At 41.0% G+C, this 24200-nt stretch overlaps 1 protein-coding gene across 3 annotated transcripts in view; it reads right to left on the bottom strand.

Moving 5' to 3' along the window:
- XKR4 (XK related 4) overlaps positions 1-24200 on the bottom strand; it is a 440936-nt gene that overhangs the window by 186300 nt on the left and 230436 nt on the right. For all 3 annotated transcript variants that reach the window (XR_004735251.3, XR_004735250.3, XM_008982648.5), the window contains exon 2: positions 2885-3084. Coding sequence is in view for 1 of the 3 variants with exons in the window: in XM_008982648.5 (XP_008980896.2) it covers positions 2885-3084 (200 nt within the window). In the remaining 2 variants the exon portion in view is untranslated. The remainder of the gene's footprint in view (positions 1-2884; positions 3085-24200) is intronic.

The raw sequence follows: 24200 nt of genomic DNA, 5'->3' as shown, positions 1-24200 counted from the left end.
AACTAGACAGTCACATTTATTTTTTGTTTCCTAAAGGGGAACAGCTCCGTTCTTAGAAGTCACGTCAATTCGTGTCGGCTGGTTTGTTTGTAAGTGAGATCACCTAGCAGCAGAGGGATATTTAAAAGCTCTCCCTCTGGAGACAAGTTTCTTTACAAAATGCAAAACGATCACATAGCTTGCCTGAGCTGGTCTTCGTTGGCTGGAGGGTTTCTCAGCGTTTTTTACTGTCAGATTTTTTCACTCTTTGGTCTCGTAACACAACTATATCTACCTACCTCCCCTGTTAAAAATCAGTAGCAATAAGATCAACCTAGTGGGCTTATTCCTCCTCTTGACTCAATGACTTGCACTGATCCTCAGTGATATTTGAATCAACCTATCTTTTGGCCACCTTGGGAGTGAAATAGAACATAGTTTCCCTACAGCATTCCGAAACTTGATGGCAAAGCTTGCCTTGGCTAAGGACAAGGCCCGGTATTCAACGCCTGTGGTATACCTGATGTACATGTGTCAAGCTTCGGTAGTTAGCTGGGGACACTAGAAGTCAGAAAAGAGCCAAAGACTCAAACGAACAAAAAAACAAAACTCACAACTCAACTCTTGGCTCCTGTGTTTAGGATGAATAATCTGATGAAGATGGCATTTTCCTCATATTTTATTTCTCTGTGCAATTTTATGTAACTTTTTTTTTTTGAGACAGAGTTTCACTCTTGTTGTCCAGGCTATAAGTGCAATGGCGCAACATCAGCTCACAGCAACCTCTGGCTTCTGGGTTCAAGCGATTCTCCTGCCCCAGCCTCCCAGGTAGCTGGGACTACAGGTGTGTGCCACCACACCTGGCTACTTTTGTGTTTTTAGTAGAGACGGGGTTTCTCCATGTTGGTGAGGCTGGTCTCGAACTCCTGACCTCAGGTGATCCACCTGCTTTGGCCTCCCAAAGTGCTAGGATTATAGGTGTGAGCCACTGCGCCCAGCCTATGTAATGTCCTTAAACTGAAATGGTGATCTTATTTTCTTAGATACCTCTCTCACCTTCCCTTTTCTATTTCCATCGTCTTTGGAAGAAAAGCCTCTCCATAATTTTCCAAATCTCAGAAAACTAACAGAGACAATCAGTGATCTCGGGACACCAGAAGGTGACTTGAACCCTCCAAAGGTGCTCCTGGATTTCCCCTCTAGAGGGTTCCCACTTGTGTAATTGTACTAAGGAGTTGCCAAGTTGTTCTGGAGATGCGTACTAAATGCTTTGACAGAGATTTAGTTTGATGTTGCCTTTCAATTTCATTTGTATTCTGGTTTACAGATCATTTCCTAAAGCATATACCTGGCATTATATGCCTTTTGGGAATTCATTGATTCAAAGACTGAATAGAGCTGTCAGGGAGTTTGGAAATCATCCAGTTTAACTTGTGACCTTTACATTGGAGCAACCTGGGGCCCAGAGAGATTAAGTGGCTGTGCAAGGTTTTATAGTGAGGTAGCAAGACAGCCAGAGCCCAGACCTCCACATGCCTAGCTCGTGGTCTTTAACCCCCAGACGCCATGAAACACTGTCATCCACAACTAATTCACATGGCCTTTTCTCTTTTTCTGTGCGAAGATTCCACTTTCCCCGTCTTCCAGTTTGCTTCTTAGCAGTTGAGAAACATATATCATAGATCCCTTTGACCTTTTTCTCAAACATCTTGGACCAAAGCTATTCCAGTGTGAAGCCAGGGTTGGGCCAGGAATCTATGAATAAATGAGTCACCGTCTACCAGTACACATTTTCTCTTCTTTTTCCTATACAGGCGACATGCACCCTGATACTGTCCCCCAAATTAAAGCGCTCAGCCTAACATAACATGCTCCATGCCATAAAAAATTACAACAACAGTGGGGAGATTCCCCAGACCAACCAGATCAAAACTCAGGTTGGAGCATGACCCAGCACAGGGCAGTGGCATGTTCCCAGAGGGATGCACAGAGGCCCTGCTGAGATCCGGACACAACGAGCACCTTGCAATACGGTAACTGTTTAACAGCATCTATTTAGTTACAGGATTGACACATTACCAGGAAATGCTTTCCTTAGAAAATGCCCTCTTATTCATCATTCGTCCGCCCGTGCGTTCACCTGCCTACCCACCGGTCTGTCTAATCTTCTCGCTGCCTTATTCTAGAAGGGATTTGAGTGGCAGCTCTGCTGTAACTGGAATAGTCCCAGTGATGAGATCATCAAATATGAGAAAGCACAAAGATATTAATCTGAGAATCATATCCATTTTATAAAACCTCGTAGTATTAAATATTAATAAACATTGACAATCTTTTTCCCATATGACCTTCTTTCTTTAAATATTAGGGTAACTCTACCATTTCCTTTTAACCTCTTTTTCTCATCGTCTCTCTCTCTCTCTTTCTTAACATCAAAAGGAAATAGTGGGAATTACATTAATACTATAGACACACACACATGCATACTCACATGTGTATATTAGAGAGAGAGAGAGGAGAGCTACTGCTTTCTTTGCAACTTTTGTAAATTATTTCATTATAACGAAATAATAAATGAGCACCTTACAATACATTTGGTTTTTATAAAAACCAGAAAGCCTCAGTTGACGGACTCTGTCCCTGCATTGACCAAGTGTAAAATCATAAAGGTTTTTTTTCCCTACTAACAGGACAGCTGGAGAGCAAAAATGCACTGTCTTTCAATTAATCAGTCATGAGAAGTGATGGTAGGAAGACGTCATGCCTCATTCACAAATCACGTGTAAAACAGCAGACATATCACAGGCCTGTGTCAACAAAGAGCATTAGGACAGTTCCTTGGATTGTGACAAAAGTAGCCAGTCTATCTTTCCCCAAATTCAGAAACCAAATTGCAAGCCCTTACCTTGGAGGGCCTGTAAGCTATGAGTCTGTACGATAATGCAGAGCTGTAGGACCAGCTGCGGAGCACTTTCCAGAAAGGTGGCTAGCAAATGCAGCATGCTCACGTCCGCATACTCATAGACCATCTTCCAGTAAAACCTCCATCTGTCATTCTCCCCACTCTGTCGGCTTCGAATACCTAAGTATATCGTGTGGAAATATCTAGAAAGAAAACATAGAGAATAAGAAAGAGACGAGTGTTGGTAGTTTATAATTCAAACTCCAGGGTTGTTCTTTTCTCCAAGCCATCATATGCAAGCAAGCACGAGAAACAATTACCTTGGGGACTTCTGATTTAAAGTCCAAAGTTAACTGCTCAAGAGTACCCATATTTGTAAATGCTCACTTTGAGAAATCACTGCAATTTTAGTCCTCATAAAGATATTCTGCTGAATCACAATACAAGGAAGTGTGAGGTGGAATGTGGTTGAAACAGGTGGAGAATGGGTTTGCTACTTTAAAGATCTACGTATATTCTTCTTTGTCAGTTTCTCCATGTGCTCAGCAGTACTCATGAGGGGATTTCTCCTAGGACACAAGGCAAGCCTGAAGTACCAAAATGTATGTGCAAGTCAACTTTCTTATGTCTTAAAAAACCACTTTTTGTTATTGAAAATTCCAAACATATACAAAGGAAGACAAAATAATGTATCCATTATACACTTCGCTCAGGGTAAGTGTAGTTGATCCTTGAACAACGAGGGTTGGGATGTCAGTGTAGTTGCAAATCTGAATATAATTTTTGACTCTTTCCTTCACTAATAGCCTATAGTTGATTGAAAGCCTTACTGATAAACAGTATATCAACATATATTTTGTATATGTGTTATACACTGGATTCCTACAATAAAGAGAAACGAAAATGTTTTTAAGAACATCATAGGAAGAGAAAATATATTAACTACCCATTAAGTAGAAGTGGATCATAAATGTCTTCATCATCTTTACATTGAATAGGCTGAGGAGGAAGAGGAGGGGTTGGTCCTGCTCTCTCAGGGGTGGTAGAGGTGGAATAAAATCTGCCTGTAAGTAGACCTGCACAGTTCAAACTTATATTGTTCAAGGGTCAACTGTAGTTATCAACATACTCCCAATCTTTTTCATTTGTACCTCCACTTACTTCTTGTCACCAAATTATTTTAAATTATTTTGAAGCAAACCCCAGGCATCACATTAATCTGTATTTTATTTAAAATAATTTTAAAACCAATATTGTGATCACACTTATAAATAAAGACAACAATTTCTTAATAGTATCAAATACTCAATCTTCATATTTTCTTGATTATCACAAATTTTTTTTTTTTTGAGATGGAGTTTCGTTCTTGTTGCCCAGGCTGGAGTGCAATGGTGTAACCTGGGCTCACTGCAACTTCCGCCTCTTGGGTTGAAGTGATTCTCCTGCCTCAGCCTCCCAAGTAGCTGGGAATTACAGGCATATATCACTAAACCCAGCTAATTTTGTATTTTTAGTAATGATGGGGTTTCTCCATGTTGGTCTGGCTGGTCTAGAACTCCTAACATTAGGTGATCCACCTGCCTTGGCCTCCCAAAGTGCTGGGATTACAGGCGTGAGCCACTGTGCACAGGCCTGATTATCACAATTTTTTGAGTTTGTTTGAAATGCAATCCAAACAGAATCCACATATGATGATTATTTGATATGTATCTTGTCTCTTACAATATGGATTATGCTTCCAAGTCTTTTCAAATTTCTTGCATATTTCTCGTTGTCTTGACTTTAATGATTGTATTTGCATGGTGTGGTTAACATATCTATCCTTAGTGTTTTCTGCAAATGGGTAATTAGTGTTAGAATTTTGATCAGCTTCAAGTTTGATTGTTTTTGGCAGGTGATGCAGTGTACTTTCATTAGGAGGCACATCAGGATTCGTTGTTCTATTTTATGATCTTACCATCCACTGACAATATTGCAATCAAGGTTGCAAAATGGTGATGTTCAGAGTCCATCGTCCTTACTTACTCGTTAGAATACTTCTCCAGCTCTCTTCCCAATGTCTCTACAGCATTTGGTTGTCTGAAGCTCACTCTCTGGTAGATCCCTCAGGAAAGGTACACAGAGACAGTATTTCTTCAGCTCTTGCATGTTCATAATAGTATGTGTTTATCGATCTTGCCTGGGTGAGAATAGGGTTCTTTGGGTTACACAGACCCTAAAGTTCTACAGTTTTAATAGGAGATTGGTTCCCACTTTTAGAGTCTGTGAATGAACAGCATTCACCCAGTGCAAAGATTCTCAGAGGCCAAGAGCGAAGGATGCAGGGATACAGCAAGGAAGTGCAAGAGCAGAAAATCCAGGCAATCTTTTCGCCGAAAGCCTAGGTTATATGGATGTAGAATTTATGCATATTTCATGCAAGATCCAAGATATGTAATTTATTTATTTGAGCACTTTAAATCTGTCACTTTGTTGTTTACTATCCTAGTGTTCTTACGGAAAAGTCTGGTAGAAATCCAACATTCTTTCTCTTGTAAGCTACTTGATCTTTTGCTTGGATGTCTCAAGTATATATACATCATATATATATGATATAAATATGATATATATCTCATATATGATACATATCTCATATATATCATATATATGAGAGACATATATGTGATATAAATATGTCACATATATGTCTCTCATATATGATACATATATCACATATATGTGTGAGAGATATATATGTGACATATATCATATATATGATACAAATGTGACATATGTATCATATATATGATATAAATGTGATATATGCATCATATATATGATATAGATGTGATATATATATTTATAAGAGAGCTATGGTTTGATTAGACTGTATCTTGATATCTGCTGTTCTGCATCAATTTTCTGAGGAATAATTAAGTAGCTTCAGGTTTCCATGGGTAGTTTAATTTTTCTTGAATGATAGCATTTAGCATTTTTTCTAACCCATTGCTTTGTCTTCCTTCTTGGACGCCTCTTATTGATTATATATGCTGTATCTTCTTTCTCGTGTGTCTAACAGTTTTTCTTGAATCCTTTTAATCTCAAATTTCTTCTTGATTTTAAATTTTCCTCCTCTCCATCTTCTATTCATCTTCTTACTATGGTGTGTATACAGTGCCATGTCCCTTCTAGTTGTTTCATTTATGTCCTGCTTTATTTTTAAATTTAAAATCCTGTATTGAATTCTATCATCCTTTGTGTCAAATATTCCTTTTTTCTGCTTATTTCTTTACGAATTTTTCTAATTCTGATTTATATTGTTCTTCATAATGTTTACAATTTTAAAAATTTCTTTCAGTTCATTTAGAAGTATTTGCTTCTAACCTTTATCCATTTGTATGTGTGTTTTTCTTGTCTCTTTCATTGTCTACAGCAGCATCATTAGTTTTCTTAATTTCTTTTTTTTTTTTTTTTTTCTGAGACGGAGTTTCGCTCTTGTTACCCAGACTGGAGTGCAATGGCTCGATCTTGGCTCACCGCAACCTCCTCCTCCTGGGTTCAGGCAATTCCCCCGCCTCAGCCTCCCGAGTAGCTGGGACCACAGGTGCGCACCACCGTGCCCAGCTAATTTTGGTATTTTTAGTAGAGACGGGGTTTCACCTTATTGACCAGGATGATCTCGATCTCTTGACCTCATGATCCACCCGCCTCGGCCTCCCAAAGTGCTGGGATTACAGGCGTGAGCCACTGCGCCCGGCCTCTTACTTTCTTTTCATTGTGATAATTCATAATTTTCTGGTTGCTAAGTTTTAAAAGTTAATTTAGTTTCCTGTACTTTTAGGAGGCATGAGTGGGCCAGGATAGCTGAGCTGGTTTCACAGCTCTTAACACATTATTCTGGTGTCCTCATGAAGTGGTAAACAGAATCACGTGTGACTTTCTTCTATCAGCTGTCTCTGCTCCTGTCCCGTTTTATTTGGAGATTCTCTTTCATCTCTTGTTGTCTCTATCCTGCTCAATTTGGAATCTATTCCCAGCAGATTCTCCTCAATGTGGAGACTTGTTTGGGAAAGGCCTTCAGGTTCTTAATGGGTTGGAAGGACGTGTCAAAATTTCCTTCCAGATGGGGAGTTTTAAAATGCCTGAATCTTTTCAGGAGGAAAGACTGCTATACAACATAGGAACTCCTTGATGGGCCCAGCTTACAAAGAATGACACAGGAAAATATTCCAGATTAAGGCTCCATCTACTAGTTTAGAAGTACTGACCTTAGGAAGCAGGGGCAGTGGGTCATGTGAAGGGACAGCCTGGTGTCCCACACACACTCTTGCTCTTTGAAAATAACTATAGGCAAAGAGCACACACAAATTCACTCAGAATTGGCTATGAGGACATATAGTATTGTGCTATTTATAGTACAAAAAATGGTTAAAACCCAAATGCCCAATGATAAGGTATTAAACAAATTAAAATACATCCATTCATTTTATATTGTTAAGGAAAAAGGCAGGTTAAAATAATATAGCCAATGTAGCCCATTAATAATTTTAAATGTGTGTGTGTGTATACACAGAATAAAATTTAAGACATTTAACACCAAAATATTAAAGTGATGATCTCTTGGTGGTGGAATCATGGGCTATTGTTATTTTTGAAGGGCACAAACAATGCAGTAATAAACTTTCATGTAGCTAAAGTGCTAAAATAGCTTTCACAATTTTTAGGCTTTTTGATATATATTGTAAAATTGCTCCTTAGAGAGATTGGACTAATTGGTAGTGCTGAGTGTCCTTATTTTCTTAAACCCTTATGTATTATTAAAATTATGAATTATATGGGTGGACAAAACACATGTTCAATTAGTGACTTTTATTGTTACTGAGGTTTAACACTTGTTGATGCATATTGGCCACTTGTATTTATTATTCAGTGATTTGCCTGAACGTCACTTTCCATTTTAACCTGTTAATTTTTCAGGCCCTAACCCTCAAATTTGGCCTATTTAACATGAACCATGGTAACCAAACCGTTGACAAATTCCTACCTCATATTTTATACTATAATATTCTAGCTTGGAATCAGAGGAGGCAGAAGCTCGAGGATTTAGGGATCAGATGTCCAAGGTAATATGGCTGAGAAATGGCAGCTGGACCAAGGTCCCAGATATCCCCATGCCAGGTCCCATGATCACACATTACATCTGTCCAGCTTGCATTATTCTGGAATTGACCACAGCAAAAACACTCAGACAGGATGTATGGCATTTCTCCAGTCTTCTACATGCTTTTTTACTGAGAGACAATAGGTGCAGAGGTTAAGGACTTTAGTTCTGGATAACCATGGCTCCTGTCAGTCTCAGAACTCGGGGAATTATTTTCTAATTTCTTTTTTGTTTAATTTTAAATTTATTTTATTTGATTTATTTTGAGCTGGAGTCTCACTCTGTCACCCAGACTGGAGTGCAGTGGTACGATCTCAGCTCACCGCAACCTCCACCTCCCTGGTTCAAGCAATTCCCCTGCCTCAGCCTCCCAAGTAGCTGGGATTACAGGTACATACCACCACAATTGGCTAATTTGTTTTTGTATTTTTAGTAGATACAGGGTTTCACCATGTTGGCCAGACTGATCTTGAACTCCTGACCTCAGGCGATTCACCCACCTTGGCCTCCTAAAGGGCTGGGATTTAAGCCATCAGCCACTGCACCCAGTGATGAAATAGTTAAAAATAAGATGAGAATAAAATACCTAGGAATACAACTAACAAAGGATGTAAAGGACCTCTTCAAGGAGAACTACAAACCACTGCTCAAGGAAATAAGAGAGGACAAAAACAAATGGAAAAACATTCCATGCTCATGGTTAGAAAGAATTAATATTGTGAAAATGGCCACACTGCCCAAAGTAATCTACAGATTCAATGCTATCCCCATCAAGCTACCTATGACCCTCTTCATAGAACTGGAAAAAATCACCTTAAACTTCATATGAAACCAAAAGAGATCCCACAAAGCCAAGACAATTCTAAGCAAAAAGAACAAAGCTGGAGGCATCACACTATCTGACTTCAAACTATACTACAAGGCTACAGTAATCAAAACAGCATAGTACTGGTACCAAAACAGAGATATAGACCAATGGAACAGAACAGAGGACTCAGAGGCAATGCCACACTCCTACAACCATCTGATCTTTGACAAACCTGACAAAACAAGCAATGGGGAAAGGATTCCCTGTTTAATAATAAATGATGTTGGGAAAAATGGCTAGCCATGTGCAGAAAGCAGAAACTGGGCCCCTTCCTGACACCTTACACTTAATATAACTCTAGACAGATTAAAGACTTAAACCTAAGACCTAACACCATTAAAAACCCTAGCAGAAAACCTAGGCAAAACCATTCAGGACATAGACGTAGGCAAGGATTTCATGACTAAAACACCAAAAGCATTGGCAACAAAAGACAAAATAGACAAATGGGATCTAATTAAACTCCAGAGCTTCTGTACAGCAACAGAAACAATCATTAGAGTGAATCAGCAACCAACAGAATGGGAAAAAATTTTTGCAATCTACCCATCTGACTAAAGGGCTAATATCCATAATCTACAAAGAAATAAAACAGATTTACAAGAAAAAAACAAACCCATTCAAAAGTGGGTGAAGGATTTGAACAGACACTTTTGAAAAAAGACATTTATGAGGACAACAAACATATGAAAAAATGCTCATCGTCACAAGTCATTAGAGAAATGCAAATCAAAACTACACTGAGATACCATCTCACGCCAGTTAGAATGGCGATCATTAAAAAATCTGGAGACATGGGGGGCGGGGAAGGGAGGAGGGATAGCCTGGGGAGAAATGCCAAATGTGGGTGAAGGGGAAGATGGCAGCAAAACACACTGCCATGTGTGTACCTATGCAACTATCTTGCATGATCTGCACATGTACCCCAAAACCTAAAATGCAATTAAAAAAAATCTGGAGACAACAGATGATGGAGAGGATGTGGAGAAAGAGGAACATTTTTACACTGTTGGTGGAAGTGTAAATTAGTTCAACCATTGTGGAAGACAGTGTGGCGATTCCTCAAGGACCTAGAAATAGAAATTCCATTTGACCCAGAAATCTCATTACTGGGTATATAGCCAAAGGATCATAAATCATTCTATTATAATGACACATGCAGATGTATGTTCATTGCGGCACTGTTTACAATAGCAAAGACCTGGAACCAACCCAAATGCCCATTGATGATAGACTGGACAAGAAAAATGTGGCACATATACACCATGGAGTATTATGCAGCCATAAAAAATGATGAGTTTGTGTCCTTTGTGGGGACATGGATGAATTTGGAAACCATCATTCTTGGCAAACTGACCCAAGAACAGAAAATCAAACACTGCATGTTCTGACTCATAGGCAGGTGTTGAACAGTGAGAATACATGGACACAGGGAGGGGAGCATCACACACTGGGGTCTGTTGGCGGGGAATAGGGGAGGGACAGCAGGGGGTAGGGAGGTTGGGGAGGGATAACATGGGTAGAAACGCCAGATATAGGTGACAGAGGGCTGGAAGCAGCACACCACATTGCCATGTAGGTACCTATGCAACAATCCTGCATGTTCTGCACATGTACCCCAGAACCTAAAGTGTAATTAAAAAAAAATATATATATATATATATATATATATATTTAAAATAAGATGAGATGATGTACATAAATTACCCAGTAAGCAGTAAGTAAATATAAGATGTCATTAGAAATAAGTTGTTTTTTCTTTCAGGAGTAAAATGGAAAGTAGCAATGATACCTTAATCTTTGGATTTTCCTTTCAGCTGCCTGGACTCCAAGTCATCTGGAGATTTGGTGATTTGTGTGGGTCACCTTATATTAGAGAACTCAAAGTCTGTGGCAACCATTCTCTCTCTCATCTCTCTCTCTCTGTATTTATCTAGTTCTATATCAGTCTATCTGTGTCTGTTTCTCTCTGTGTATCTGTCTATATCTCTATGTGAACATCTCTCTACATCTATTTATCTGTCTCTGTTACTCCATATAGATCTTTATCTCTTTCTGTATCTTTCTGTCTCTTTTATCTGTCATCTGTCTTTATCTCTGTGTGTGTCTGTGTGTGTGTGTGTGTGTGTGTCTGTCTGTCTGTCTCTCTCTCTCTCCCTCTATCATCTACCTTACCATCATCTATCCATCCAGTCTATCCAGGTCCTTCCTGTTGCACTGTAACCCCATGTCTACTTTTGACACTGGGGAGAGGAGGATGGCTGACATCCAGTCCCTGGAAAATGACCCTTTGCACACTTGAACACAAAAGCCAACCAGTCTTGTCTCCTTGGCAACTGTGCTCACTGTATCTGGAACAGTATTCTTTCCTCCTGGTTCTCATAGCCAATATCCTCTGAGCCAGAGTTGCCCTCTGAGAAGGGAGGGATGACCGTCCTACCCTACCAGGCTGGGTGGGGATTAAATGTGAGGGTGTGCCTGGCACACACAGGCTTCACTCATGGCAGGCATGCTGCTGTGCACCGTGGCTCTTGATGCTCTGCATTCCTCTAGATTGCTGTCTTTTTCTCTCCTCATAACTGATGAATTTACGCGTTCAGTCCTCATCATTTCCTCCGGGCATGTTACCCTGATGGTGTTTTGCCACATTGCATTAGATCAGTTTGTTAATCAGGATCTGGATATTGACTGACCTTCCCGAGGGAAAGACGAAGATGTCACCACCCTACTGAGAAACAAGCTGATTTCTGGGCTCCCTGAAATCCAGGGAATCCAGGCTGGGGGTTCGCTAATGTTTTCCTTCTTAGAATTCTTCATGGATGAAAGAAAACATCTCTAAAGAGGGTGGTCAGGGAAGTTCACAGTAATGAAAAGCTTCAGTTCTTAGATATTTATACAGATGGCAGAGAGGAGTCACAGAAAGCCATATATACAGTTAAAGATTTTGTGTAACTACCGCAGAGTATCATTTAAGAAGGAAAAGAGTTTCAAGGCCTTTTGCCATCAAGGATGAAACATGCCATGAGCAAAAGGCAGCAGCGGATTAAATACCCAGCTCTCATTAGTGCTAATGGGAGATATTTCCGGTGAAAGCCCTCTCTGAAATGTCACCGTGTTCTGCCTCCTCCTTGGAGGTAAACACATTCACAAGACATTTGCTTTCCTTAGCATACGACTGATTCATTTTCTCATACGGTCAGTCTTATTATTTATTGCCTTGGAAGCATGCTAAGGGAAGGTATAGTTTTGTTTACATCACAAAAGGTCACCAAGGATTCTGGACTGACTTTATCCACATAATCTCAATCTAACAACGTGTAGACTTTGCGATTTCCGTCACATTTTTGATGTGCATGGAAATACACATCCATAATGCCCACCACGCCGTGTGCACAGACACCTATGTGTAACCCACCCCCTCCACAACACAGGCACAAAATCAAGTCTGCTAAATTCTGGACATGTAAATTGAATTTACATTCTCAGCTCCTTTTCATCAGTATTTTCCAAGTGCTGAAGAGCACCGTGGACTCAAGTCACACCCTCCCATGTCACTAAGTTCCACCTGAAACATAATATGGCCTAAGTGACAAGATTGGCAAGGAAATCGCAAACATTTGGTATGTCAAAGATCACATCGCTAGTATGTATTTAATCTACAATTGAAGTGGTTGGTAAAATCCTTACATTACTTGTGGGGAAATGTATGTAACTCAGGTTTCAGACCATTCATAGGTATGATAAATATTTTAATCCCTAAATAAGATGTGACCAAGTGTTACATTAACTACTGATATATCTACAGCTGAATAAGAAATCATTAATACCTAGAATGATACTATGCAAATATATTCTAATATTGAATTTTATTTTGCTGTCTTTTGTACATTAAACAGTTTGGTTGTTATCAGCTGTATTTTTACTGTCTGAAAAACACAGAGTGAAATCTGTGCAGAAGAGCTTTAAATAAACAACATTACTAAACAGTGATTCCAGAAGTGATATTTTCTTCTGTTGCCTGGCTACAAAGCTTTATACCCGCCCCCCCCAACAGGTTTCTGTTTTTGTTATTGTATGATTTGTCACTCTAAGAAGTTCTTTAACACACACACACACACACACACACACACACACACTCAGCAGGTTTCTGTTTTTGTCACTGTTAAGTAACAGAATCGTATGATTTATCATCCTAAGAAATTCTTTATTGTTTAAGCGAAGCAACAAGAACACCCACACCACCACCCAGTTTTAGTACCAGGATATTTAGCTTCTGCCATCTCCAGTCTATGGTGAATAATAGTAAAAATGACTTAAAATTCTGGCCTGTATTCTACGGTAGAACATTTTCCTATGGCTCTTGTTTAAAGATTAGATTTTATTTCCCAGTAATCATCCAAAGGCAGAAAAACCTATGTGAATTGAGGGAGAAAGAATGAATCAGGGTTGGGCTTGGTGGCTCATGTCTGTAATCCTAGCACTTTGGGCAGCCATGGCAGGTGGGTCACTTGAGGTCAGGAGTTCAAGACCAGCCTAGCCAAAAAGGTGTAGCCCGTTCTACCAAAAATATAAAAATTTAGCCGAGTGTGGTGGTGCATGCCTGTAATCCCAGCTACTTGAGAGGCTGAGGCAGGAGAATCACTTAAACCCGGGAGGCAGAGGTTGCAGGGGGCCAAGATTGTGGCACACTATAAAAGAAAAAAAAAAAGAACGAAGTAAATGTAAACTCTATACCCATTAAACCACAATTCTCCATTTCCCTCTTTCCAGCCCCTGGCAAGCACTATTCTACTTTCTGTCTTCTCTGGACTGAACTACTCTGGATATCTTCTCCGGATATAAGTGAAATCATATAGTATTTGTCTAAAAAAAAAAAGAAGAAATTGGATGACCTTCTATTTGACACAGGCATTAGGGGTTGTGGTCATAGGTGACAGTTGGGGCTGTCCCCTATCCTGAGAGTATCAGAGCAGGCTGTCACCCACACTCCACTCTTCATTGTCATTGTCACAGTGCCCAGGGCACACCACCTCTCACTAGAGGCACCCAAACTCTCCCAAAGCAATGAGTGTGCATGCAATGTCCTGCCTGTGCCGATGTTATGAACACTCACAGCATGAAAAGAGAGACAGGGAACATACACAGGACCTTCCCAGAAATCCCTGAACCTGACCACCTTTTCCTCTTTAAACGCACTTTAATTGTTTTTCCCAAGGGCAACACTGACTCTCAGACTAATGAGGCTTTAGGTTTCTCTGCACACACTTGACCCATGAGCTGTATTTTGATCGCCTCCATCTCCTTCCTAGATAGAAATAAGGAGAATTAATTTGAGCTCTCAAAGAACATATTTCAGTGACTTCACATCATGGCGTAGGGCATTGTAAGCTTATACAAAATACAGTCATACTTATTCAGCATCTTGTGTTTCATAAAGACTTCTTTTTATTTACTTCCGTTTTATTCTTTTTATTTTTGAGACAGAGTCTCACTCTGTCACCCAGGCTGGAGTGCAGTGGCATGGTCTCAGCTCACTGCAACCTCTGCCTCCCAGGTTCAAGCAGTTCTCCTGCCTCAATCTCCAGAGTAGCTGGGATTACAGGTGTGCACCACCATACCCAGCTAATTTTTGTATTTTTAGTAGAGACAGGGTTTCACCATGTTGGCCAGGCAGGTCTTTAACTCCTGACCTCAAGTGATCTGCTCGACTGAGCCTTCCAAAATGCTGGGATTACAGGCGTGAGCCACCATATCCATTCTCCTTTTCATTTTATGTGAAAACAAGAAGTATCTATGGGATATGTTTTGGTTTGCTTAAGTTGTATATGTATCTCTCATAAAGTTATTTATTACATAAGTAGTTACTCTTCAGGCATTTCCTCAGACCTAGAGGAGTAAATAATAGAAGTTTTTTCCTTTGTTAAATAATTTCTCCTGAAATGGGCACTATGGCCTGGGCCTCTTTAGCAACTTGGTGAGTCTGGCTGAAATAGAGAGGAAGTCACTGAACTTGGAAGGAAGGTTCTCTATGTACTCTCAATGCCTCATAGCAACTGTACCTAACGAAAGCAGCATTTCTCCCGAAATGATTCCTCTGTAGAGCCCCTACATTCAGATATTTTAATAGTAAAATGTGTATTCAAATGGAGAAGAGTGGCTTGAAGTAAATACAGCAGTGATTACTATGTGACATAATATTGACACGGTGACTGTGGGCCAAGTCTTCAAATGGTTAAGAGGCTACTGGCAGAAATTATTAGCCACAGTAAAAAAAACAGATAGGGTTAATAGAACATTTGTTCTCACAACACAGGAAGCAGTGATTGTGATAGAGTCAGAACCTCCATCCTAGGCCCTGCTCAAGTGATTTTATGATAAATAAGGAAAGCACTGAGTGTTTGTCTGTGTGTGCTTGTGTAGCGGTTCATTCTTTTTAAAGTCAAGACACTGCCTTATACCATTTTACTGCTTGACTTTAGCAGATTTATGGATGTTTATAGTTTTAAAAGATAACTGAAAAATCCATAGGCTTAGGGTGTCTGACCCATCATATCCATTGGGCAGCCAGATGGGGAGGGAAGAGAGACAGTGGGGGTGTGACAACCTGGGATGTCGTGCATTTGTGGTGGCCCTGAGGTCCTGTCTGAAGGGTCCACATGCAGTGCACATTACAGGGATTGATTTCACCAGCAAAGTGCTGACTTCCAAGAGCTCTGATGCTTAGAGCATCTACAGCCATACAACCTGCATATGCCACACCCCTTCTCATCTGAATGTCTTCAGAGGTTTAGGTCCAAATGTAATCATTTTGTGTTCTTTTTAATGTAGTGTATTACCGTGCACATGATTGTCTCATTGTATTACTTATTCATTCATTTATCCATTCTAGGGTAAGAAGAAATTCAAGCAGTGTCTCTTCAGAATCTTGTCAGAATTAGAAAACATAAAACACAGTGTTGTCAAAGATGGGGAAGAAAAGAACCCAAGATCCGGCTAGATTGAGTCTGAAATATTTTAGTGCTTGTGAATAGGAGGCTTTCTTTAAGCAGCAATGCCCTTTTCCTGCCCTGCATGAGCCCAGCAGGCTTCACTTTCTGCAGGGGCCATTAACTGTGCCCTCTGCAGCAAGATTCTGGGAGAAGAGCAGCAAATGTTTGTCCACTCCCAGCTTACGCTGCCAGGTTTGGTCTACAGTTCATCATTGTTTCACGTGGGGAGCTCATTTCTGAGAGTGGATGCTGAAAGAATTCAGGGGTCAGCATTTCAGAGGCTGTGAGACCAATTCAACAGAAGGAAAGCACCTGAGCTCCCCGTGCTAACAGCCCACCCATGCCTGCAGTGGGAATGTTTCTGGGAATGGCTTCGGCGGAGTACAGCACAGAGTGGCTCACGAAGATGAGTCCAGGAAAGGGGGACGAGCTTTCTCCACCATAAAAAGTATAATTTTTCTTATCCTATTGGTTCAGCAATATTTGCTCTCAACTGTTTTTAATACTCCAGGGAAAAATCATCATCATAACTGGGTGTAAGAATTTGGTAAATGGGCTGTTGAAAACAATGCGTGAACCATGGCAAGGGTTGGATGATCATCCAAAGCAGTTAGCAGCCTGCGAGTCCTTCTGGAGAAAAGCTTCCGAGGTCCCGTTCCGAGCTAGTCACTATAAAGAATTTTACCCAGGCATTGTGCCTACAGAAAAAAGTTCAATGTTTCCAAAAGGAAAGTCTCCTTTGACTAAAATGACGTATTCATTCTATTCATTCACTCAACAAGTATTTGTTGAGCACCTACTTGGAGATCAACACTCCTCTTGAGGGAACAGAGCAGCAAATGAAATACGGACTTACATTTTAGATGGGGAAGAGAAGCAATAAACAAGATATAAACAAGTACAAGATAAAATATACACGTTCATGCTAAGTGCCGATAATGAAATAAGCCAGGAAGGATGGCAAGGAGTGTCACGGGGCTTGCCAGTTCAGATGCGTGGCAGGGAAATTTACTAGAGAGGTGAAACCTGGGTCAGTGTCCAAAGGAGGAAGAGGAAGAAAGCCCTCTTCACTTAAAGTCTGGAAGAATATTCCAGGCAGAACAAACGAGAGGCCTGAGGCCCTGAGGTGGCTGTGTATGTGGTCCTTTCCAGGAGCATCAAGGACACAAAGGTGGTCAAGCTGAGTGAGCAGGGGAAGCAGGGGGAGATCCGACCAGAGAGGAAGGGGTAGGGTCTGATCACATAGGGCTTGCTGGGTGCTGGGTGTACTGTTCAAGTGAGATGGGAAGCAATATGAGGGCTTAAAAAGGGGAGGAACACAGTGAGGGGACCCTCCAGCAGCTGTGCTGGGAATGCCATGAAGGAGAGTGAGTGTAGAGTCAGAAACTGTTGTAATAACCTGGCAAGTGATGCTGGCTGTTAGGACCTGCACAATAGCAGTGAGGAACTGGGTAGATTCCGGGTGTTTATTTTGAAGTTAAAGCCAGTGGGATTTGAGGTCATGTTACATGTTATTTGTAATACCCATGGAATGCACGGGGTGTAAGAGAAAGAGAAGGCAATGCTGACCCTAAGAAGTTTGCCCTGAGCTCCTGGAAAGAGAGAATTGCCATTTACTGAGATGGGGCAACTTAGATGAGAGATCAGCAGATGATGGACATTTTAAGTTTGAATTGCTTTTAAGATATTCAAGTAGACATCTTGAGTAGACAGTTGGATTCATGCGTTGGAATTCAGGTCCAGTCTAAGGGACTATTTGGAAGGTGTTATGGTGTTTAAAGCCATAAGAGAAGATGAGACTGTCCTCAACAGTGCCAGGCTTAATGGCTTCTGGTGCATCCTTACTCGAAGTGGGTTCAGTGCCCACCTTGAAGGTTTTACCTCAAAGGCACCATGGCTAAATGCATCAGGCGGCCCTGATGATCTAGCTTCTCTCAGGCAGGTGTGAATGTTCAGGAGGTCTTTCCCTTCCCGAGGCCAAGAGTGTGAAAGCCAGCCTGTTGTCCACCTATGGGGTTAGGAGGAAGTTAAATGACACTGATTTCAAATTAACTTGAAGATGAGGTTTCTGTGACGTCTAAACCTAGATGCGCTTTGGTCATCTTTTTTTTTTTGTTTTTTTTTTTTTTTGGTGGTTGTGCTGGTGAAAATGATACAGGTGTCTTCAGAAAGTTTTTCATTGAAGAGTGCCAGAAATATCCTTAACTTGGAAGGGACAGAAGGAAACACAGAGAATCCAGGGCACCTTCCTGGCACTTGCATTCTGAGACATGGTCCCACCCGTGGTCCTGTAGCACTCACACTCTAGTACATGCTGAGGGTTTTGTTGCAGACCTCATGCAGGGCAGCCTAAAAGGACTGGAGAGCCAATGCCCTGGAGCAGCCCTCTGCCAATGACAACTGGGAATGGGAGCATCAATACCCCAGCTGCCCACCTGCTGGGTAATGTAATTCTGATGTGTGCTGATCACTGCTTCACAGAGGAGTCCTCAGTAGATGGGGTCCCAGCTGCCCACAGAGGTGATCTGCTCATGAACACACTAGTTTCTCTGCCTTCCCTTCCCTATTCCTTGACCACTGCTTCCTGGGACCACATTTAAATAAACCTCTTGCACTCAAATCCCAATCTCACTTGTATCACAGGTTCCCATAGCACCCCCAGTGATGTACTTCTTTCACTAGACATAAATCCTCCAAAGTACCATTGGCATGACATCAGTTCCATGCTCAAACACCCACAATGGTTCCTCATTTCCCCACTGTGTCTTGATTCTTCTGAGTGCTTCAGGTTATCAATGATCAGGCCCAGCTTCACAGGTTGTCTCATTGCACAGCGATGTACGTGTGACCCACACAGCCTGCTTGGTAGAGGCTGCCCCCTTACAAAAGACCTGACCAAATCCAAGCACCATTCCTTCAGGCTTAGCTTGAGCTTTCCCTGACTGCTGTTCTTACCACAGTGACTCTTGTGCCCTGAGATTCTACTGATCTCACTCAGCATGAAAAGTCTTGATACCCAGAAGTGATTCCTAATTCATGAGTGAAGAATAGATTTTATTGTGCTTCCTAACTGTGACCTGCGACTGTGCTGGAAGGGATCCGGAGCCGACCTTTGGGACCACTGGTACCACTAGTGACATCTGCTCTTTGGTGGGCAGTAGCCAATGCCACAGGTATTCGCTCAAATTACTTCATATGCTATTTAGTCTTAACTGTCTCACTTGATTACAAGCTCCTTGGGCTGGTGATTCTGTTGTACATAATTTCTCTCTCCTTTGTGTCTATCTAACTCATCATTCTAAATATAAATTCATGAATCTGAATTTAAAGTTGAATTATGAGGTTCTAACATACACACACATAGGCGCGTACACACAATGTGTCAAGAACCGGTGCCACCACCAAACACCACACAGCCTCAGCTGGAAATGCATCTCTGTCAGCTGTGAGCTTATTGTTAATTATGCATGCATTTGAAGATAAAGGGTCTTAAACCATTTCTTTTGTTCTTGTCTTTGAGCATTGTGCTATACAGACCTTTCTTTTGTGCCACGACATATTTTACCATCAACCAGTGCCTCCCAGACATTTTTTAAAATCACAAAATAAATCAACACAGAATGGACATGTACAGGTATTCTTTTAGGATATAATTTGAACCATTTTGGTCATTTACGAGCTCAAGTTGTACGTCATGCTTTGGAGTTAATTTGGCAATAGCAGTGGTCAATAAGACTTAATTGTTGGCTCAAGCCTGTAATCCCAGCACTTTGGGAGGCCGAGGCGGGTGGATCACGAGGTCGAGAGATCGAGACCATCCTGGTCAACATGGTGAAACCCTGTCTCTACTAAAAAAAAAAAAAAAAAAATACAAAAGATTAGCTGGGCATGGTGGCACATGCCTGTAATCCCAGCTACTCAGGAGGCTGAGGCAGGAGAATTGCCTGAACCCAGGAGGCAGAGGTTGCGGTGAGCCGAGATCGCACGATTGCACTCCAGCCTGGGTAACAAGAGCAAAACTCCGTCTCAAAAAAAAAAGACTTAATTGTTTTTTTCAGATCAGAGAGGAAAATCCAACTAATTTCGTGCTTTATTTAGGGAATGCCTTTTTTTTCCTGAAAAATCATCATAGTAAAAATCTAACCCGTTCCTATATTTTTTCCTGAACTCCATCGTGGTGTGTGGAAATGTGATTCATAACGATGTATTAAATGTTAAAGCTGAGGTAAGATTAATTGAAATGGATAGGGCAGCTTTTCTTAATTTACTGTCTCGCACACAATTTTTAGCATGCTGCGTTGATAACCAAGGACTGCCTACGTCCTCCTGTTTTATCAAGGTCTGGTATTAAAATCAAACTTGCTAACATTAAAGAAAAAGAAGGTGCCATGCCACCCAGACTCAAACTTCCCACTTGGCTGTGAATGGTGGCTGAGGGGCAGTCCAAGGAACGCAGTGGAGCGAGGCATGACTGTGTACGTGGGCAGTTGTAAGGTTTGCTTCTGCCATTCAGCTTTCCGGAATGAACACGTGTGATCAGGCAACGGAAATTAACAGTGTTTCTGCCTATGTGCATACTGGGTAAAATGCTTTATATATATTTTTTAGTCCGCCTTCTCAGAAGCGTTATAAAGGTGGTGCTACTTACTCCGTTTGACACATGACGAATCTTCACAAAATCCAGGCTAATTTTTCACAGCCAGTGAGAAAGGAGCTGAGCATAGATGCCATTTGTGTCAGCCTTCAAAGTTTGTCCCCTTCAGACACACGCAGCCCCATGGCCACAGCATCCTAAGTTATCAAATAGCCTCAGCTTTCCAGTCGAGGAAAATGCATCAATTACTCATGCCCAAATTGTCATTTGGTCTTCTATTGAAATTTAATTTGAGTCAGAACTATCTAGTTCTCTCAATATGCAGCTGAACTTGATACACTATTTGGTTCTGAACAGCCTTCGTAGTTCTGGTTTCTAGAAAGAAGCCTGGGATTCCTGCCATGGGTCCCAACACCAAGCTATCTACTGGTCAACGGCTGCATGAAACAGTTCAGCTTACTTATTGCTCAACTTCATCTGGAGCAATCTTACTTGCCTAAGAAATCTTGACTTGGTCTGGAACCCAAACAATCAATTATGAATTTTCTTGAGCATTTTAAAATTGTCTATGTAAATCTAAAATATTCAAAAATCAACCCCTAGAGCTGGACTTGGTGGAGGAGCCTCAGGCTTCAAGTGCTGATGATTGTGCCCTCTTGGGTCTCTTCACTGTACTGTGGCCGGCTTCCCAGTTCAGTTGTACTCCAGCCACTGCCAAGGTCACTGGCTTTCACCGGTATAACCTGACCGCACGTTCCTGAGCTACAGTGTTTGCTCCCACCTTTTGTCTCAGAACTTCTCAGAAACAATGTGTAAATGCAAGGGTGTCAACATATGATGGGGCACCCCTTGACCAGGAGGGATGGGAGGAGTTACTGGATAAATGCCCCCCTCTACCCTGTCTCCATGTGTCCAGCCCCCGTGGCCCACAGTGGTGGCCAGCTTGCCATTGCACCCTGGGCTGGCCATCCCTGCTTTCTTGGCTCTCACTCCAGCGCCCTGGAACCACAACCCAAAATACACCACACACACACTAGCTCTCACCACAGCCTGGGTTTTGGAGGGACCCAGGCTAAGATGTTTACCATAAGTGAATCCATAACTTAATTTTTCTCACCAAAAGATTATGTGGGTGGGGGAACTAGGAAAACAACAGTTGCCCAAATAAAAGATGCAAATTTTAAAACAAAATTTGGGAAAGCAATTTGAATTTTGAAAAACAGATCCTTTTTATATATTTAACAGAAGATTTATCTTATATCCATGTGACTTTCCCTTTTCACAATGCCTGACACAATTTTTACATTTTTATTTACTGCTCAATTAGCTTCGTCGTACAGGGCATGCCAAACCGGCCTGATTGTAATCTGTTTTTGTTTCCAGTCAGCTTGGGCAAGAGACAACACGCGAGACATGCTGTTCACAGCAAAAGGAAGACCCTTTATATCGAATATGGCAGCAAGGTAATCACATGTCACACGTATGACTTTCTCATAACACAGTGAGGAAAATATTCGCCTTTCCTGTCAAGAATAAGAAAACTACTTATCCTGTTCTCAAAAGGACCACAAGATTCAGAGATGTGACAAGTTAGCAAAGGGCATTCCTTTAAAGCCTTGATTCTAGGTGTTTCAGTGATGTCTTCAGATTATGTAATTGTAACAGCCACTCCCTTCGAAGCTACCAATTTATTAAAATATCTGTTTATCTTACCATTGCCTCTGCCATTGCCTACAATTCTCTCATCTTTTCCCTTCGTCCATCTCTCCCTTTCACGGGCCTCTGTCTTTCTTCCACCTCAGTTGTTAATATGATATGCCCTCCTAGACGTGTTCACTCTTCCTGGGCATAAACTGGCAACAGGGAGTAGAAAATACAGCCTGGTGCATCTCTGAGCAGGCTTCATTACACGTTAAAGGGCTGCAGTTGCTAGTTGAGAAGCATGGCCTTGATTCATAAAATATCATAAAGAAATATTAAATTACATGCAGACCTTCTTAAGGTGGAAAAGAGGATGAAGAAAATATAAAAACTGGTGAGTAAAATTAACAAAAAAACCATAATTTGATTAATGGGGCACCCTTTCAAGGGTTCAGCTTGGGTTCCAGAAACCCCCATGGTGATATTTCTAGGGACTATAATTTCTTTTCTGATAAAAGGCAAATTTGGGTAGTAGGAGACACTAGGGCCCTTTTTAGTGATGAGATCAAATTGGCTCCCATCTGCTGTTTCCCACTGAATTCCTGAATATATAGATGGCAGTCGCATCCACGGTTGGGTGAGGGCCGGCCAGGATGTAACTGTGGCCCACAGAAATGTTTCAGACCTAAATATAAAGCATAATGTTTAAAGTAAGTATTCCTAAAATGTCAAGATTTCCACCAAAAAACCATTGCAAGTTTAGGATTATTTGCTTTATGGAGTTCAGCTATGAAATAGATAAATGTCCAGGAGCTCATTTGTTTAATAATAAAATGAATGTTCATGTGTGCCTGATGCATGCACACCACTAGGCTAGTCACTGGGAGCAAACAGCTCTTGACCTCATGGTGCTAGTGGTTTAATAATAGAGAATTGTAATGTACCCCCCAAAATTGTAAATCAAGTATTTAAATATACTTTGGACTATCTTTCTCCTTCCTCCTCTAATCTGCGTTCCCTTCCACCCTACGGGCAAGCCATAAAAATGGGTTTAATATGCATTATTTTAGTTGTCATTTGTTCTTAAAAAAAATAGTCTTATTTAGTAGTTTTAGGCTCATATAGCAATTTTAAAAATAGTACATAGAGTTTCCATGTGACTCAGCTTTTCCCAATGATAACATCCTACAAAACCATAGCACAATGACCAAAACCAAGGTATCAACATTGACGTTGGAACAATACTGTTAACTAAGCTACAGACCTTATTTTGACTTTTGCCCACTGTATTAGTCTGTTTTCATGTTGCTGATAAAGACCTACCCAAAACTGGGAAAAAAGAGAGGTTTAATTGGACTTAGAGTTCCACATGGCTGGGGAGGCCTCAGAATTATGGTGGGAGGAAAAAGGCACTTCTTACATGGTGGCAGCAAGAGAAATGAGGAAGAAGCAAAAATGGAAACCCGTGGTAAACCCATCAGATCTCATGAGACCCATTCAATATCACAAGAACAGCCCAGAAAAGATCCACCCCCATAATTCAATCGCCTCTCACCAGGTTTCTCCCACAACATGTGGGAATTGTGGGAGTTACAATTCAAGATGAGATTTGGGTGGGAACACAGCCAAACCATATCACCCACTTTTATAAGCACTGTTTTTCTTTTACTTTCTTTTTTTGGGGGATACAGAGTTGTATAAAATTTGTATCACATATGTGGATTCATGTAACTAAAACTAAAGTTAGGATGCAGATAATCCAAAATTAGCTCACTTATGCTACCCATTCATGGTTCTATCACCACACTAACCCTGACAACCACAGATCTGTTCTCCATCACGACACTTTGACTGTTCAAGAATCCCATATAAATGGAATTATATGGTGTGTAACATTTTGAAATTAGATTTTTTTTTTCATTTGGCATAATGTCTTTGAGATCTACCCAAGTTGCTGCATGTATCAATCATTCATTTCTTTTTATTGCTGAGCAGTTTTGTTGTATAAATGCTACAAGTTTGTTTATCCATTCACCCTCTATAGGACATTTGGATTGTCTCCAGGATTTTGCAATTATGAATATACT

The sequence above is a fragment of the Callithrix jacchus genome, chromosome 16 (assembly GCF_049354715.1).
Source record: "Callithrix jacchus isolate 240 chromosome 16, calJac240_pri, whole genome shotgun sequence".
NCBI lineage: Eukaryota > Metazoa > Chordata > Mammalia > Primates > Cebidae > Callithrix > Callithrix jacchus.
This window is presented reverse-complemented; position numbering and strand designations above follow the sequence as displayed.